This window comes from Pleurodeles waltl, chromosome 5, assembly GCF_031143425.1.
Source record: "Pleurodeles waltl isolate 20211129_DDA chromosome 5, aPleWal1.hap1.20221129, whole genome shotgun sequence".
NCBI lineage: Eukaryota > Metazoa > Chordata > Amphibia > Caudata > Salamandridae > Pleurodeles > Pleurodeles waltl.
Genome location: NC_090444.1, coordinates 1,847,796,122 through 1,847,816,523, shown reverse-complemented (window position 1 = coordinate 1,847,816,523; position 20,402 = coordinate 1,847,796,122). Strand labels below are relative to the sequence as shown.

Sequence of the window (20,402 nt, the reverse complement as noted above, 5' to 3'; positions counted from 1 at the left end):
GAGGATGACATATGATTGGACAGTGATATGGACTACTGGGGAACTTGGGAGATGGTTTTTGTGTTAACATGTTTCATTGGCTGCTGTTTTTTCTGTGCTGTAAAGAGAGAGAAGCATAATCCGAAGCCTCTGGTCCTGACATAGACTTACAGCAGAGGCTCTAAGAACACAGATAAAATAAAAATGTTAAAACCAGTATCATGCTGGTTAATTAAATTGCTTCCTTATAACAGCTGCTCACTATCCCTCCTTTGAAAATCATAGAAAAGCCCCTCCCACCATTTTCAGTCAACTGCTCTAAAAACCCGGCACACGAGCAAAATCTCCCAAAATGTACCGGGACAGCTGGTGAAAAACCGGGACTGTCCAGGCAAATCTGGAACATCTGGTCACCCTATCCAGCAGTGCCCAGGATGCACGCTTCACACTTTGGCCCATATTTAATACTTTTTTGTACTGCATTTGTGTCACTTTCTGACTCAAAAGCGGACCAAATTTACAAAATACAATTAAATTTTGTAAGTTTACGCCGCTTTTGCATAAAAAAATGACAGAAATGCAGTGTAAAAAAAGGTATAAATATGAGCCTTTGTGGCTTGGAGACTCTTGCTGAGAGCAGGACTATGTTTAGACTCAGAGAGGAAGCCACTGTCCCAGCAGAAGGTAAGCTTGTCTTCTGCACCTGCTCATCACGTGTAATGTGGCGGTCATAATTGTTCAGATCGGTAATAGGAGACCTCACCTGAGTTCAAATTGTGGTGTCCCCCTCTACCAGAATAGTGTTATCTTGGATAAGGCAGAACTATTCAAAAGTTTGCACTGATTATGGAAATGTTTATATAGTTATGGCTGCAATTTTCTTGATGGCATTTTTTGCTGTATTGTTTTCCCTCTGTCGCCCAATTTTGTACACATGGAAATTGATCACTTACCTCACTTTGGCTCTGTTGATTCTAGTCTGCTAAAATAGATGAGTTTAGAAATGGAACCCTAAGATCAGGCGCTATGGAAATGGTCCTTCATAAAAGTATGCCTCATGCTAGCCACTGGTAAACTGTGAACGGTGGAAACAAGATGCCCATTGCAAGATCCCAGCTTCTCGATTTCGACAAAGCTATGTGATCATGGCCAAATAAATGCCCCCCCACCGTATAGTAATAAAGCTTTGCCCAAGGGAGGCGGTGGTCCCCGAGGCTTGTAAAAGCCCTTGGAGGTAGGCCCTGTGTGCCTCTCCTTTTTTTGCCTCACATAATATCCCCAGGACTTGGCCCATCCAGGGGCCACAGCATTTGTGGGAGTCTGCATATTTTTTTTAATTCACAGGGAAATTTGTGTATATTTGAGAATTTTGCTGTCTATTGAAAAAATGCTTTTTTGCCCTGGAGGGTACCCGGGATAACCCTGCACCAAGGCTAAGGAGTTAGAATTAAGGTAACCTGTCCCCTTTTTTGTTTTTTTGTTTTTGAGACTCAGATAAAGCCGAGTCTCAAAATGGCTGCCAACACTTCCTGAATGAAGTGTTGGCAGCCAATCAGATCTCTGCACCAGATCGGCAGAATTTGCGGATTCGTCATGACCCTATATATACAAATTTGGATTTCCTTCAATTTCTCCTGAACGGATTTACACCAAATTACACAAAGGCTCATCTGCGGACCAAAAGCTACCTCTCTGACAAATTTGTTGTAATTCCGTCCAACGGTTTGGGCTCCAGGCATGTCTAAAATCTCCATGGGAATTAACAAGGGAAATGCACCGCTCACACCAAAACTTTCCATGTACAAGATCCAACTTGACACATTTTTTGAAAATTTCATGAAGATTAGTCACCAAAGATAAAGCCAAGTCAAAAAATGCTTTTTATATGGAAACTAGGTCCTAATTATTATAACTGTATATGCACTGTATATGTATATATATTTATATATATAAATGTAAAAACACTTAATACTTACCCTCAAAATACTTACATTTACTAGTAAAACCTTTACCACACATATACCTTTACCATTCATGCCTTTACAATGAAATTCATTTTAAAGGCATGCGTGGTAAAAGCATAATCATTGTAAAATCCTGCGTGGTAAAGACTATGCGTGGAACTGTACCTGCGTGGTAACAGACGCTTTGTAATGGCTGTTTCCAGCGCGTGACATATCCATTGTTAAATGTCTTCGCAGGTTGTCTGATGTTCATTACCGCATGTGATGCTCAGTTTTACATGTCATTGATGTATGTCTTATGTTGGTCACCCTATGTGACTTGGTAAGATTAGATGTCATTGGAGTACATCTGACTTTGGTGTTTATTTCTTACTCGCTTCTTAGGAACGGATCCAAGCAACCATTACATCTCTATCTACAGGAGTGTGGCCGCCATATGGATTATCTTTGGACTTGCCTGGTTAGCTCTGGTCTTCAATCTGGGATCCACCTTAATGGAAAAATTCCTTGACCTTGGCTTGCATCAGGCCAGAGCTGTGAGACTGGAAGAGGTGACGGCTGTCTCTAAGCTGGAAGAGCACCCCAATCAGTGCAGGGATCGCCAAAAAGCTTCTAGGGTCTACGATGACTATGGCGGTTAGAGTAAGGTTCATGCTCTGATGCTAAGACTTACCTAAGAAGGAAACTGGGTTAAGGCTTTGATTGGAGGACAATGTGTGTGCAGATTTCAGTTTTAGAGAAAAAGAGGAGGAAATACAAGAATCCATAATCTTTATGAAAAAAATGTAGGAAAAATTGCAAATCCTTGTTACTGAACTGTACTATAGGGCATCCTGTGTCCTTTTACAGAAACGTTTAATCAATTTAACTCTGGAAGTTTAACAATGCGTCTACTGGTGCCTGTTAATCAGTAAATAAACTTTTTCTTTTATTTCATTCAGTGCTCCATACCACAGATTACACTACGTTAAGCACTGTAAATTTCACTTGCTGCCATCACTTAATTTATCAACTGCTCAAGGATAAAAATGCTCCCAATTGGATCATTTTATGTAGAGTGAATGGGCAATGGTCATATGCTGTACTACTTAACACTGTACAGTGGAGAGAGCCCCAGTATAAATGCCACCACCACATTTTAGTGAGTCTGTCTTTCTTTTCTATGCCATCTTTTCTTTCTTTTCTATGCCATCTTGCAATAGCACACCCTGCCCCTGTGAAAACTGGCAATATAAAGTGATAACTGGTTTAATTTTCATACTACAGTGACATAGTTATTAATCCTACAGAACTTGTACCGTTACAGGTTATTCACCTATATAACTACAGATAAATTACAAATCGTGTGCCTGAACTATTTGTTGAAGTTTTCTGATTTCTGTACCTTATTGTATCACTTATATGCTTGGCAAAACACTATGGCCCTCATTACGAGATTGGTGGTCTTCGGGCAAGACCGCCATAGACATCCTGCCACCATCCCACCAGTGTTGGTGGAACAGTGGCCGCTGTGTTACGAGTCACAGTCACCATTAGTCACATTTCAGCAGAGCGGAACATGCACGGTGGGAAACCATTGGCAGTGCGCACTGCAGTGGGCTAGAAAATCATCGCCAATAGAGGGCGACACCAAATTGGACAGGTAGAATACCCCACACTTGAAACACATACACACACCACACACACCTGTTCATCGCACTACAATACACAACCCCTCAAACCCTTGCGAATACTACCACGACCTACAATCCACTGCACAGTGAGCATTCATTTTACACGTTGCACATACACCCACAACAAACCACGCACTCACAAACACACATCCCCACAACAATCAGCTGTCCACACTGCACCTCACACGCATAGCATGCACCCCCACAATATGTCACGCCACAAGCACCCATGCTTCACCGACAATGAGTTGCGGGTCATGGTGGACGAGATTGTCAGAGTCGAGCCACATCTGATGGGAGCTCAAGTCCAGCAAACATCTATGGCCAGGAAAACTGAGCTTTGGCAGAGGATCGTCAACAGGGTGAACGCAGTCGGCAGCTACCCACACACAAGGGAGGACATCCGAAAGAGGGGAACAACCTCAGGGGCAAGGTCTGTTCCATGGTGTCCAGGCACAACATCGCCCTCAACAAGACTGGCGGTGGACCCCCACCCCTTCCCATTGACTTGACATCCTGGGAGGAGAAGGTCTTGAACATCATGCATCCTGAGGGCCTGACTGGAATCATCCGAGGGATTGACTCTGGTAAGGAAGCAACACCCCCCCTTGAGCACTAACTACTCCAGTCCTGCATGCCTCCCCAGCACCCACCACTCCCCATTCCATCACAAACCACAAGACTGCACCCCCACTATCACCCCACCTTCCTACTCTGCATGCCACACCACCCCTCTACAACCATCCACACACCCACCTTGCATAATGCATGCTAAACCTTCACAATCTCCTCAACTACTACTCCCACAATCCATCACTATGCACGCCGGATCCGAGTCACTCTCACACCTCACAGTGGAGCACCTGCATGGACAATCATCCCACAGCCCACCCCGACTGCTAGCCAACCCTGCCTCACTAAATATGGCAATTACAGCAATGTCAAACAGCAAACCCGAGACTACATATGATATGAAAAGCATGGCCCAAAGCCCATTCACCATGCAGTGTCTGCTTTGCTGCAAATGTCATTGCCATCCCTGGGTAACGACTCCACCCACTGCAAGCAGCACACTATGATACCACAACAACATATCCACGCATTAACTCTCACCCTTTCCATCCACAGCTAACCCTGCCACCCAGCAGAGGACGGGAGGGTTAGACAGCCTTCCCAGGCATCCCAGGATGAAGGCCCCAGTGGATGTCGACGAATTGCCTGGGCCATCTGGGGTGACCGGCCAGTCCTCCCCCAGCAGTCCCACCCTGGACACCCCGGACTCACCCTCCTGTGTGGCTACAACACCTCAGCTAGCCCCTCGTCCCCAAACCTGTGCCTCAGGGACCACTCATTTAGAGGTTTGCCCCACAGTACAGGGGCCTGAGTCAAGGGCATCCGCCCCAGACAATGAAGGCGCTACTGGGAGTGGGCACACTGTGCCAGGGGTACAGGCACAGGGGCCTAGGGGTAGTGGGAGGGTATCTGTGGTCCAAGGGAGGGGGCAGCAACAACATCAGACTGGCCAGGAGCCCCTTGCCCAAGTTCTGGGTGCATACCACCAAACCCAGGACACCATGGCCCAGATCCTCACTACCCTGCAGGAGACCCACAGGCTTCAGAGGGAGAACTATAAGGAGGCCATGCAGCAGTGGCAGACCCACAATGCCACCATGGCCTCCACAGCATGGGTGCTGACGGAACTTACCACCATCCTCCGGCAGTCCCCCTCCCACCAGCAGGCCCCTTCCAATAGCCAGATCACATCTGAGCCCTCCATGTCAGCCGCAGCCAGTGGAATGGAGGCCCTGCCACAGGACACGCAGGACACCAGCACCCCTCCCCCTGTAGCTGAGGAGCCCCCACGCAAGCAAGGACTTCCAACCACACATCCAGCCTCCACTGATGCCAAGACCAAGACCACTGCCAGGAAGTGAGCCTCTTCAGAACATACCCCCTTGGGTGTCACAGCGACACTCTGTTGACTGTCCACTGTCATAACTCTGTTTTCACATGGCCATCATACTGGACTTTGGCTCCCCACAGGTGGGCTGAGTGCTCTGATGATCCCATTTGCCATGACCTCACTCATCAGCCCTTGCACTTGTCTTATAAAAATAAACACCTTTGAGCACAGTTACTGCCTACATCTTTATCTACCGTGATTACAATATAGACAGTCATGACGTGTAACAGGCAGACCATTGTCCTACCAATGTATGTGACAGTGCCAGAAGGGGGAGCAATCATTTACAAGTTCTGAAATACAGATTACAGCATGACATCTAAAGTTATGGGTTCACCCAAAACCCACATTAAACACAACCCTGGTGGCAGCTGTGCACACGGCAGACATTGCTACTGGTTCCATAGCATGGCTCTGACACATACCTGTATGTCAGTGGAAGTATTGGTGCATCAGCTCTGCTCTGGAATCAGCTGCATCCTCGTCATCCTCCTCATCATCACTCCATATGTCCCCTTCATCAGCCACTGGCACAGCGGCACCCTCCTCAGCATCCAGTAATGGGCTGTGACATCTGAGAGCCAAATTGTGTAACATGCAGCACTCCACAGTGATCTGGCACACTTTTGCTGGTCTGTACAGTAAGGCCCCTCCAGTAAGGAGCAGGCACCGGAATCTGGCTTTCAGCACTCCAAATGTGTGTTCAATGACCTTTAAAGTCTTACCATGGGCCTCATTGAAATGGGTTTCAGCTGCTGTAGTCGGATGCCTGAGAGGTGTCAGTAGCCATGGCAGGTTGCGATAACCAGAGTCACCTGTGAGCACAGAGGTAAGAGGCATATTGAATCGGGCAGGTGGTGTACGCTGTTCAGAATACAGAGGCACACATATGGCACGATACATACCGATGAGCCAGGCATGATCCCTTTGTAGTGGTGCCATCATGTGTGGAATGCTGCTGTTCCACAAAATGTAGGCATCATGCACTGAACCTGGGAACCGGGCAGTCACTTGTGTGATGTAGAGGTCTGTGAGACATACCACCTGCACATTGGTTGAGTAGAAGTTTTTATGGTTCCTGAACACCTGTTCACTCCTCTTGGGTGGCACCAGAGCAATGTGGGTCCCATCAATAGCCTCGATCACATGTGGCACATGTACTACAGCGTAGAAAGCTGCTTTCACAGTGGGCAGATTGTCACGTTGGGGAAACCTGATACAGCTGCCTAAATGGTTAAGTAGGGCACATAGGACGTTCTTAAAGGCATGGCTGAGCATGGGCTGGGACACTCCGGCAGCCCAACCCACTGTAATTTGAAAGGACTCTGAGGCAAGGAAGTGGAGGACTGGCAACACCTGTACTATGGGAGTGATGGCATTGGGATGACGAATACCAGGCCGCAGATCCGGCTCCAACAGCCTCACAAGCTCCATGATGGCCTGACAGTTCACCACTGGATGATGTGACACTCTTCAAGTAGACAGGAGCATTCCTCACCATCATTCTTCCACCGTACCTGGGAATAGGAGGGAGTAGCAATCATTATGTGCATAAAGGACTGTGTAGACGCAGTGGAGCTGTGCACTGTAAAACATCCATGACGCACCTCATAAACCCCCTCTATGCACATTGTAGATGTAAAATGGCAGCCGCCTGTCCTGCATGCACAGGACAGATGGAAGTGAGCGAATCCCGCAGGCATAAGACGTCATGGCGGTCGCAACCGCCTTGAAACTACTCGTTGGTTAACATGGTTGCCTACAGGAGACATGAGCCAATGGTGATCACCACTGGCTGTGACGGTGATGTCCGCGGCAGTCGTTACCGCCATTTCATGTGCTCATGGTCACTTGACTCCTGGCGCTCGTGCTGAGAAGAACTCCACTGCATGTGCTGCTGTGTTCCGACACTGATAGCCAAGATGCCACGTGCTGCAGAGGATAGGGCCCCAGCCTTCTCACAGCAAGAACTAGAGAAGCTTGTGAAGGGGGATCCTACCCCTGTATGCCCAGTTGTATGGGGCACCAGGGCAGCAGGTGAGGCCACTGTGATTGTACTGTCTGTGAGTGGTACGAATGTGGACAGAGGCCTTGGGACGAGGATGAATGACTTGTGGAAGGACCTGGCTGAGGGCTGTGAAGACAACTGGAATGTTGAAATGTGCGTATGTTCATGAGATGTGTTGTGTCCAATGCAGTCCCTAAGATGCCACGCTACATGACTCTCCTTTTCTCCATGTCATCCATGCAGGTGAGCGCCCATCAGAAGAAGGGGATTTGGCGTGCCATCGCCAAGCAAGTGCGGACCCTGGGTGTCCATGCCCTCAGAGCAACCATTGCAGGAAGTGGTGGGAGGACCTGAGACGCTGGGCCAGGAAGACTAGTGAGGCCCAGCTGGGGACGCCCTCCCAACGAGGGAGGGGTGCCCGTCGGACCCTGACCCCCCTTATGTCCCGCATTTTGGCGGTGGCTTACCCTGAGGTGGATGGGCGCTTGAGGGCAGCACAGCAGCCACAAGGGGATGAATACACATTCACACTTAGGTTATGTGGTGAGTGCTAGGTACATCCTGTGCTGTGTGTGAGGGCTGTGGAATGTGTGCTAGGTAGCTACTGTCAGACTATGCTTGGGATATATAGAGGCTGGATGTGCTACATACATGTGTTCAAATGCCATGCGGGATGTGAGTTGAGGTAAACTTAACTGCTAAGTAGTATCGATGACAGGGCAACTGTGTAGTGCATGAGTAGGGTATTTGATGTGGACAGGGTTCCTGCTTCTGGAGTTCACACACATTGTACTCCCAACTATCCAAACAGTGGGACTGTGGCAATGTCCCTGTCTGTAGTCTGCTGGCATGTGGTGTATGTGTAGTCTGCAAAGTCTGAGGTTTCACATCACACAGCTATATGTGCATGGGTTATGTGGCTGTGTAAGTATGCCTCCAAATGCCCGTAGAGGATTGAATATGTGTCAGTATAAGTTGAACACATGTGCATGACTGTGGTGGCACGCATGGTCTGTAATTGGAGTGGCATGTGTGAGTGAGGGCATGGCATGTAATGACATGGCATTAGAGTATGTTGTAGTGACGTGTGTGGCTGTTGTGCTGGCATTGACCAATTGCTTCCTGCCTTTCTCTCCCACCCTATCTATCACTGTCCACCCTCCCTCCGTCTCCTCTGTCTTTGTGTGCATCAGCATCATCTGGCGAAGGAGAAGGGGCACTGGCGAGTGGGGAAGCTGCATCACATGGGACCCAGGAGGCTGATACCAGCGGAGCCGAGGGGACCAGTGGGAAGGAGGGCGAGGGGAGCACCACGGTGAGAGACAGGATCAACTACACCATTCATCAGATCCTTCCTGCGATGGTGACTCCCTGGTGGTGGTGGAACCTTCAGGCCCTATGCCTGCACCATCCTTGTCCGCCACCCCCCTTACCAGCACCGCCCTCCCTGTAGCTCCCCACCCAGTTGCCCGTGCCCGCTCACCCAGGAGGGTGAGCATCTCCTTCGCTGCAGGCACTCTGCCCCTGCCCTAGTCAGCCCTGCTGCCCTCCTATTGACCTCCTGAGGTCCATCTCTGTTCGTGAGACAACCATTGTGAATGCCATCCAGGGACTGGCATCCCAGATGCAACAATCAAATGCCTACCTGGAAGGCATTCACGGTGCCCTGTCTGCCCTTCAGAGATCATTTCAGGCTCTGGCCTCCTCATTGAAGGCAGCCAATCTTCCTTCTTCTTCCGTACTCCCTCCAACTACCTATTCCCACTCCCACATTCCTCTCCCATTTCCCATCCAAAGCACACTTTTATACCAGCATGCATCCCCTCCAACAGACCCAGAGCGTAAGGACAAACACATGCACCATGAACGCCACCACCGCCATGCATACACCCAACAGTCAGACGCGCACACACAACAACATCCACTGCCTACACTGACTCCCCCACCTCCTCCCACCTCACAGTCACATCGCCACTCACACCTGCAGACACAACATCATCAGTCCCAGGTCCAGCCATGTGTGCTGTCACTGCCACCGTCACCACAACAGCAGACCGCCCATACATGCACCCCATCTGCATGCACCACAACAGTCAACACAACCACATGGAGCACATCCACCCTACCTGCACACACCAGCCCAACATTCACTCACACATCCCCCCTGCCATCTCTGTGTCTCCTTCCCTCCTCCTCCCAGTACACTTATATTCCCACACTCATCCACCCAACACACATATCATCCACCCACGCATCAGCACCCAGACCACATCCACGTACACACCTATCAACCATCCCCTCTCCCTCTACTCCCAAACACCTTACCCAAGACCTACCCGCTGCCCTGAAAAAAAGATTCCTTCATGAGTTTTCCCTGTTCCCCTCCCAAGCCCTGTCCCTGCTCCCCCCAAACACCCTGCTACCCTTACCAGACCCCTGCCTTCCACCTCCCTGTCCTCCTCTGGGCTGAGCCATGCCCCGCAGACAGCAGTCTGCAGTGCTGCCACAACAAGCAGACCTACCCCTCACACCTCCAGGCCTGGGACCACTCCATCTGGGTGCCCTGCTGTTGTAGCCTCCACCGCCGTCCTACCAAAAAAGGCAGGAAAGAGGGGCAAGGCTAAGGTGTCCCCCCGAAAGCAGGACAGTAAGGAGGGGAAGCCTAAAGACAAAAGTAGGAACCCCCCCATCTAAACCCTGATCACCCCCCACCCACCCAATCCCTGAGGTGCCTGCTTGCCCCATTGATGCCCCTGCCCTGTGGAGGTTTTCACATTGCAGGAGTCAAGTTGGGCATTCCTCATATGCCCAGTGTGCCTGGGGCATTTGGACACATATGCACTGGCCCTTGTGGCATTTTGTGAATAGTTGTTTTTATTAAGATTTAAAAATATTGAATTATATGTATCTACAATGGCACCGTTGGTGTTGATGCTACATAGCTTGTCCTGGCTTTCCTTGCACATGTATGTGTGGTAATTGTGCGTTTGTGCATGTGTGTACTCATTTCCATCCCTCCAGTGTGTGCTAAGCTGGGGTACTTACGGTTGGTGTCTATGTTGGCGTCGCTGGTCCTGGATATCGATGGCCAGCAGGAGCATTGGAAAGACTTGCAATTTGCGCGCCATGGCACCTACAAACATGCATGTGTTCCAGACGTTGAGTGCTTCCTTTTATGTTGTTCGTTCTCGCCATGGTTTTCGTGGAGGTTAGACTGCCCCGGAAGTCCTGGTGGTGTGCAACCTCGTAATACGGTGGGTGGAAACTGTCTGCCCGCTGGCCTGAAGAGGCCTTCCGCCGGCATCAGCGGTATGTCCACAATGGCTGTCCGGACGGAGATTTGACTGTGTTCTGCCGGTGCCTTCCCAGTACTCGTAATATGGCGGCCTACACCGCCAGGCCTGCAGCGGTGCAACCGCTATCTCCACCACGGCGGTCCACTGACCGCCAAACTCGTAATGAGGGACTATTGGAATGCACATTTTTTCCAGAAAAAAAGTGGTTTTGATCAGTAGGTTTTACTTTTTGTAAATGCATTTTCTGAAAATTCAGATACTGGTCTATAGTCACAAATTAAATGAAGATATTTTATCATTCGGCACTTCCTCGTTAATAAGATATCTTATTTAAAAATAAACCTACGGCATATGCAGAAATCTACTCGTGATATAAATCTAGGAGTTTTGAGTAGAGATTCATATTATGACAACAACAAAGAAATTAACGAAAAAATACAGCAACCATAAATCTACTCAGCCAAACTTTCATTTTCATGTTGACAAGTTTCAAGTTTATTAATATATTGCTTTAGAGTCCTGCTGAGGTCAATAATCCAGAATGGAAAACTTCATAAATAACAGTATATTTTCAAGTGGGTTTTATAATATTTGAAATCACAGTACCAAACATGCTCATTTGGAAGAAAACATCATTAAATTAACAAACTCACTAAAAGATCTTATTGCGCATTTTAAATGAAGTGAGTGTCACTAAATTGTAGGCAATAGGTGTAATGCTGGATAAACATAAAATGCATGATGTAAATAGTAGACACCTTTCAAACAAAGTGGACAGGTCCAAGGATCATTAACAGACCTATCCATGTCCCAGTTTCTGATCTCAAGGGGATAATTCTGATCTTTGAAATGAAAAATCAATCTGCTAGCAACAGGATCTAAAGAATAAGTAACATAGGGCTGAGGTTGTTTGTTTACTGAAACAGTTTTGTAAGTCTTCAAGGTAGAGCAAAGGTGTTGTAAGTAGTAAACTCAATAGGGGGCAGACCTTTTCAAGGTAAGTCATAGGTGGCTGAGAGACCTGTGCTGTAGTAAGTCAATAGAAATTACAAGCAATTCCAGTGCATGTGAGAAATTCAGGGTACTATTATACTCCATACTATTAAAGGCTTCTTGTTTCTAAAATTGCATCAGATTCAGTTGGGGCACAAATTAAACAACGGCCCTCATTATGTCCCTGGCGGTCTTCTGACCGCCAGGGATAATGTGGCGGTATGACCGCCAACTGGCTGGCAGTACATACCGCCACATTATGAGATTGGCGGGTTGACACTTCTCCGCTCATACTGCCGACATAGTACCGCCCATGGCATTATGAGCCGGCCTACTGCCATGGTTTTTGTGGTGTTAGCAACGCCACGAAAACCATGGCGGTAGGCCCTACCGGTGACAGGGAATTCCTTCCCTGTCACCAGTAGGCGTCTCCCCCAACACTCACCTTATGCCCTTCACACTCCCTCCATCCAAACACCCCCCCACCCAATACACAAACTAACCTCCCAACCCCCCTCCGATCCACTCACTCACCCCATACACGCACACACCACACAGCTGACCCCACCCGGCACAGCCACACACGTACACATCACCCCCTCCCCATCCCCACTACAGTCACAGCGCCCCACTTCCCCCTCCCCGCATATACGCACACAGAAACCCACACGCACCAGGCATACACCCATTCACTTACACTGACATACACGCATTCATTCACACACTGGCATACACGCATTCATTCATGCATACTTCCAGACATACTCACACAACTTTTTACACACAATCACACTGACATGCAGACATGCACTTACTTCACCATTCTTACACACATTCACTCACATGCATACACCCACGCAAACAACACACACAGACGCATTCACACACACTCAGACATTTATGCACACACTCAGACACACACATTCAACACCCCCACCCTCCCACCCCCTTCCCTGTCGGAAGCCTGACTTACCTCTGGCGAGGAGGTCTTCCGGCAGGGAACAGGAAGGGGCACTGCTACCACCAGCAGCCTCCCGCCAGCAGAACACCGCCAGACCGTATAACTGGTCATATTACGGCTGGCGGCGTTCTACTGTTGTGGCGGTGCTGATGTTAGCTGCGCCAGCTTACCGCCATTCACCACCATGAGCACTGCCGAATTTCCGCCCTTATTGTGGTGGAAGTCAGGCAGAACAGATGGTAGCCGCGGTGGCGGTATGTTGGCGGCCGTCACCGCGGTGGTAGGCAGTATGTACTGCCGATGTTAAAATGGGGGTCAATATTCCCATTGGATAACTGCTGGTAAAACCAGAACATAAGTGTAAATTAGGCCATATTCAATGCACAGTATATGCACTGGAACCGAAGGTCCTAATGTGGATAATTTTCATGGGATACCACTTTCATATTTAAAAACAAAAAGACCAAGTTGTAAATGGAATACATTCTAAGGCATAAGTCGATGTAGAAGGATTTTAGTTCTGTAGAATTCTATAAATACATGAAAAATCTTCTAGAGGCCTATAAAATTGATTAACCACACCACATGGGGCATTGCTTTACCTCCAATATGATTAAAATTATGTTCATTGTGCAAATCTGAAAAAAAAGATTCTACCAAGATGAGAGTATATCCTCAGTGATTCTAATTTATCCTGACCTAATGTCCAGTTGATGGGAGTGTCTTTTCAGACCTCTGAAAGCAATAAGAATACTTTGGAGAAGGTATGCTTCAATAAGTGATCTCTTGCATGTAGATTTAGCTTTGTCGTTGTAGATCGAGTGGGGTCGGACCGAAAAGGACAATATCATCAGCATACATCAATGTATGTGGGCCCATATTTATGGTCTGTTTGTGCCGCTTTAGCGTAATTTTTTGACACTAGAAAGGTCTAGCGCCAAAATATGAGTTAGCTCCACCTCTAGGGAGCGCCAGACCACCTTTCATCAATGGGATGCAACCCTCTAGCGCCATATTTATGTCCTGACGCAAAAACGACATGCAGGTAGGAGGCGGAGTTAAATAATGGCATAAACCCGGTTAGTGCCATTATTTAACGCCTGGGTCACACCAGGCGTTAGGGTGCAGGTAGGCCCATTTCCATGGCTAAACACCATGAAATGGGCACAAAGATGCCCATCCCAAGCCCAAGGAACACACCCACTGTAGGAGGCTGGACTGGCTTGCGATGAGTACCTAGGGGTACTTGCACCTTGCACCAGGCCCAGTTATCCCTTATTAGTGTATAGGGTGTCTAGCAGCATAGGCTGATAGATAATGGTAGCTTAGCAGAGCAGCTTAGGCTGAACTAGGAGACGAGTGAAGCTCCTACAGTACCACTTAGTGTCATATGCACAATATCAGAAAACACAATACACAGATATACTAAAAATAAAGGTACTTTATTTTTATGAAAATATGCCAAAGTATCTCAGAGTGCACCCTCAGTATGAGGATAGCAAATATACACAAGATATATATACACAATACCAAAATATGCAGTAATAGTCTTAGAAAACAGTGCAAACAATGTATAGTTACAATAGGATGCAATGGGGACACATAGGGATAGGGGCAACACAAACCATATACTCCAAAAGTGGAATGCGAACCACGAATGGACCCCAAACCTATGTGACCTTGTAGAGGGTCGCTGGGACTATTAGGAAATAGTGAGGGTTAGAAAAATAGCCCACCCCAAGACCCTGAAAAGTGAGTGCAAAGTGCACTAAAGTTCCCCAAAGGACAACGAAGTTGTGTTAGGGGAATAAGGCAGGAAAGACACAAACCAACAATGCAACAGCAATGGATTTCCAGTCGAGGGTACCTGTGGAACAAGGGGACCAAGTCCAAAAGTCACAAGCAAGTCGGAGATGGGCAGATGCCCAGGAAATGCCAGCTGCGGGTGCAAAGAAGCTTCTACTGGACAGAAGAAGCTGAGGTTTCTGCAGGAACGAAAAGGGCTAGAGACTTCCCCTTTGGTGGACGGATCCCTCTCGCCGTGGAGAGTTGTGCAGAAGTGTTTTCCCGCCGAAAGACCGCCAACAAGCCTTGCTAGCTGCAAATCGTGTGGAAAGCGTTTTTGGATGCTGCTGTGGCCCAGGAGGGACCAGGATGTTGCAAATTACGTCAGGAGAGAGAGGGGACGTCGAGCAAGATAAGGAGCCCTCTCAGCAGCAGGTAGCACCCGGAGAAGTGCCAGAAACAGGCACTACGAGGATGCGTGATACGATGCTCACCCAAAGTCGCACAAAGAAGTCCCACGTCGCCGGAGACCAACTTAGAAAGTCGTGCAATGCAGGTTAGAGTTCCGTGGACCCAGGCTTGGCTGTGCACAAAGGATTTCCGCCGGAAGTGCACAGGGGCCGGAGTAGCTGCAAAAGTCGCGGTTCCCAGCAATGCAGTCTGGCGTGGGGAGGCAAGGACTTACCTCCACCAAACTTGGACTGAAGAGTCACTGGACGGTGGGGGTCACTTGGACAGAGTTGCTGGATTTGAGGGACCTCGCTCGTCGTGCTGAGAGGAGACCCAAGGGACCGGTAATGCAGCTTTTTGGTGCCTGCGGTTGCAGGGGGAAGATTCCGTCGACCCACGGGAGATTTCTTCGGAGCTTCTAGTGCAGAGAGGAGGCACACTACCCCCACAGCATGCACCACCAGGAAAACAGTCGAGAAGGCGGCAGGATCAGCGTTACAGAGTTGCAGTAGTCGTCTTTGCTACTATGTTGCAGTTTTGCAGGCTTCCAGCGCGGTCAGCAGTCGATTCCTTGGCAGAAGGTGAAGAGAGAGATGCAGAGGAACTCGGATGAGCTCTTGCATTTGTTATCTAAGGAATCCCAAGAGACAGAGACCCTAAATAGCCAGAAAAGAGGGTTTGGCTACCTAGGAGAGAGGATAGGCTAGCAACACCTGAAGGAGCCTATCACAATGAGTCTCTGACGTCACCTGGTGGCACTGACCACTCAGAGCAGTCCAGTGTGTCAGCAGCACCTCTGTTTCCAAGATGGCAGAGGTCTGGAGCACACTGGAGGAGCTCTGGGCACCTCCCAGGGGAGGTACAGGTCAGGGGAGTGGTCACTCCCCTTTCCTTTTTCCAGTTTCGTGCCAGAGCAGGGCTAAGGGGTCCCTGAACCGGTGTAGACTGGCTTATGCAGAAATGGGCACCAAATGTGCCCATGAAAGCATTTCCAGAGGCTGGGGGAGGCTACTCCTCCCCTGCCTTCACACCATTTTCCAAAGGGAGAGGGTGTAACACCCTCTCTCAGAGGAAGTCCTTTGTTCTGCCATCCTGGGCCAGGCCTGGCTGGACCCCAAGAGGGCAGATGCCTGTCTGAGGGGTTGGCAGCAGCAGCAGCTGCAGTGAAACCCCGGGAAAGGCAGTTTGGCAGTACCAGGGTCTGTGCTACAGACCACTGGGACCATGGGATTGTGCCAACTATGCCAGGATGGTATAGAGGGGGCAATTCCATTATCATAGACATATTACATGGCCGTATTCGGAGTTACCATTGTGAAGCTACATATAGGTACACGCGTGTAATGGTGTCCCCGCAGTCACAAAGTCCGGGGAATTGGCCCTGAACAATGTGGGGGCACCTTGGCTAGTGCCAGGGTGCCTTCACACTAAGTAACTTAGCACCCAACCTTTACCAGGTAAAGGTTAGACATATAGGTGACTTATAAGTTACTTAAATGCAGTGTAAAATGGCTGTGAAATAACGTGGACGTTATTTCACTCAGGCTGCAGTGGCAGGCCTGTGTAAGAATTGTCAGAGCTCCCTATGGGTGGCAAAAGAAATGCTGCAGCCCATAGGGATCTCCTGGAACCCCAATACCCTGGGTACCTCAGTACCATATACTAGGGAATTATAAGGGTGTTCCAGTAAGCCAATGTAAATTGGTAAAATTGGTCACTAGCCTGTTAGTGACAATTTGAAAGAAATGAGAGAGCATAACCACTGAGGTTCTGATTAGCAGAGCCTCAGTGAGACAGTTAGTCACTACACGGGTAACACATTCAGGCACACTTATGAGCACTGGGGCCCTGGGTGACAGGGTCCCAGTGACACATACAACTAAAACAACATATATACAGTGAAAAATGGGGGTAACATGCCAGGCAAGATGGTACTTTCCTACACAACCCCCCCCCCCCCCCCAAACGAAGGACAATAAGACTAGCCATGACCTGATGAGTCTTCATTGTCTAAGTGGAAATATCTGGAGAGTCCATCTGCATTGGAGTGGCTACTCCCAGGTCTATGTTCCACTGTATAGTCCATTCCCTGTAGGGATATGGACCACCTCAACAATTTAGGATTTTCACCTTTCATTTGTTTTAGCCAAAGTAGAGGTTTGTGGTCTGTCTGAACAATGAAGTGAGTGCCAAACAGGTATGGCCTCAACTTCTTTAGAGCCCAGACCACAGCAAAGGCCTCCCTCTCAATGGCAGACCAACGCTTTTCTCTAGGGGTCAACCTCCTACTAATAAAAGCAACAGGTTGATCCTGGCCCTCAGAATTAAGTTGTGATAGGACTGCCCCTACTCCTAATTCAGATGCATCAGTTTGGACATAGAATTTTTTAGAGTAACAAGGGCTTTTCAGGACAGGTGCAGAGCACATGGCCTGCTTCAGCTCCTCAAAAGCTTTCTGACAGCTAGCTGTCCACAATACCTTTTTAGGCATCTTTTTGGATGTGAGGTCATTAAGAGGGGCTGCAATGGAGCCATAGTTCTTAATTAACCTCCTGTAATACCCAGTGAGGCCTAGGAAGGCTCTCACCTGAGTCTGAGTGGAAGGGGGAACCCAATCAATTATTGTTTGTATTTTCCCCTGAAGTGGTGCAATCTGTTCCCCACCAACAAGGTGTCCCAGATAAACCACCTTACCCTGCCCTATCTGGCACTTTGAAGCCTTGATAGTGAGGCCTGCCTTTTGCAGGGCCTCCAAAACATTCCATAGGTGGACCAGGTGATCATCCCAGCTGGAGCTAAAGACAGCTATATCGTCCAGATATGCTGCACTGAATGCCTCCAGCCCTTGCAGGACTGTGTTCACCAACCTCTAAAACGTGGCAGGTGCATTTTTCAAACCAAAAGGCATTACTGTAAATTGGTAATGGCCTCCTATGGTTGAAAATGCAGTTTTTGGTTTAGCATCTTCTGACAATTTTATCTGCCAATACCCTGCGGTCAAATCAAAAGTGCTTAGATACTTGGCAGATGCCAGTGTATCTATGAGCTCATCTGCCCTGGGTATAGGGTGAGCATCAGTTTTGGTTACCAGGTTGAGACCTCTATAGTCTACACAAAACCGCATTTCCTTCTTTCCATCTTTGGAATGAGGTTTTGGTACAAGTACCACAGGAGAAGCCCATGGACTTTCAGAGTGCTCAACCACTCCTAGTTCTAGCATTTTCTGCACCTCTTGCTTTATGCAGTCCCTGACATGGTCAGACTGCCTATAGAACTTACTTTTGACAGGCAAGCTGTCTCCAGTATCTATAGTGTGCTCACACCAAGAAGTGGTACCTGGCACAGTAGAGAAGAGTTCAGAGAATTGATCTAGGAGATTTATGCAATTGTCTTTCTGCTCAGCAGTAAGACAATCAGCCAAAACTACACCTTCCACAAGAGCATCTTGTTCTGTGGAAGAGAAGAGATCAGGTAGAGGATCACTGTCTTCTTCCTGTCCCTCATCAGTTGCCATGAGCAGGGTGAGATCAGCCCTGTCATAGTAGGGTTTCAGGCGATTGACATGGAGAACCCTAAGGGGACTCCTGGCAGTGCCTAAGTCAACTAAATAGGTGACTTCACCCTTCTTTTCAACAATTATGTGGGGTCCACTCCATTTATCTTGGAGTGCTCTTGGGGCCACAGGCTCCAAGACCCACACTTTCTGCCCTGGTTGGTACTGAACCAAAACAGCCTTCTGATCATGCCATTGCTTCTGGAGCTCTTGGCTAGCCTGAAGGTTTTTACTGGCCTTTTTCATATACTCAGCCATTCTTGATCTGAGGCCAAGTACATAATCCACTATATCTTGCTTTGGAGCTTTTAAAGGTTGTTCCCAACCCTCCTTGACAAGTGTTAGTGGACCCCTAACAGGGTGACCAAAGAGGAGTTCAAAGGGGCTGAAGCCCACTCCTTTCTGGGGTACCTCCCTGTAGGCAAAAAGGAGGCATGGTAACAGGATATCCCATCTCCTGCGGAGTTTTTCAGGGAGACCCATAATCATGCCTTTGAGAGTTTTATTAAATCTCTCCACCAGTCCATTTGTTTGTGGATGATAGGGTGTAGTGAACTTGTAAGTCACACCACACTCCTTCCACATGGCCTTTAAGTATGCAGACATGAAATTGCTTCCCCTGTCTGATACTACTTCCTTTGGGAAGCCCACCCTGGAAAATATTCCCAGGAGGGCCTTTGCCACTGCAGGTGCTGTAGTGGTCCTTAAAGGAATAGCTTCAGGATATCTTGTGGCATGGTCCACTACCACCAAGATAAACCTATTGCCTGAAGCAGTAGGAGGGTCAAGGGGGCCAACTATGTCAACCCCTACCCTTTCAAAGGGAACCCCAACCACAGGCAGTGGAATAAGGGGTGCCTTTGGAGTGCCACCTGTCTTGCCACTGGCTTGACAGGTTTCACAGGACTTACAAAATTATTTTGTGTCCTCAGACATTCTAGGCCAATGAAACAAGGGAACAAGGCTGTCCCAAGTTTTCATTTGTCCCAGATGTCCAGCTAGGGGAATGTCGTGGGCTAGAGTTAGGATGAACTTTCTGTATTCCTGAGGAATCACTAACCTCCTGGCAGTTCCAGGTTTAGGATCCCTTGCTTCAGTGTACAAGAGGTTGTCCTCCCAGTAAACTCTGTGAGAGTCACTGACATCCCCATTAGCCTGTTTGACAGCTTGCTGTCTTAGACCCTCTAGTGTGGGACAGGTATGCTGTGCCACACTCAGCTCCTCCCTGGCAGGCCCCCCTTCACCCAAAAGCTCAGCAGTGTCTGCTTCCAGCTCCTCTGGTGTAGGTTCTGCACAGGGTGGAAATTCTTCTTCCTCAGAAGTAGAATCCACTGTAGAGGGAGGGATAGTAGGAAGTGGTTTGCTTCTACTAGCCCTAGCTTTAGGGAGCACTTGGTCCATTGTTCCAGGATCCAAGCTTCCCTGTCCTTTTTGCTTTTTGGCCTGAGCCCTTGTTAAAGCAAAAATATGCCCTGGGATGCCCAGCATTGCTGCATGGGCCTCCAACTCCACATCTGACCAAGCTGATGTCTCCAAATCATTCCCTAATAGACAGTCTACAGGTAAATCTGAAGCTACCACAACTTTCTTTGGACCAGTAACCCCCCCCCAGTTGAGATTTACAACAGCCATGGGGTGGCTAAGTGTGTTGTTGTGAGCATCGGTTACTTGGTACTGGTGACCAAGTAGGTGTTGTTCAGGGTGGACCAGTTTCTCTATGACCATAGTCACACTGGCTCCAGTGTCCCTGTAGGCCTGAACCTCAACACCATTTATT

General features: G+C 48.5%; 1 protein-coding gene across 1 annotated transcript in view; it reads left to right on the top strand.

The window, feature by feature from the left end:
* Positions 1 to 2,584, top strand: part of KCNK16 (potassium two pore domain channel subfamily K member 16) — a 78,831-nt gene extending 76,247 nt beyond the window's left edge. Inside the window, exon 5 of the mRNA XM_069236655.1 lies at positions 2,328 to 2,584. Within this exon, the coding sequence (XP_069092756.1) occupies positions 2,328 to 2,584 (257 nt within the window). The remainder of the gene's footprint in view (positions 1 to 2,327) is intronic.
* The last annotated feature ends 17,818 nt before the right edge of the window (positions 2,585 to 20,402 follow it).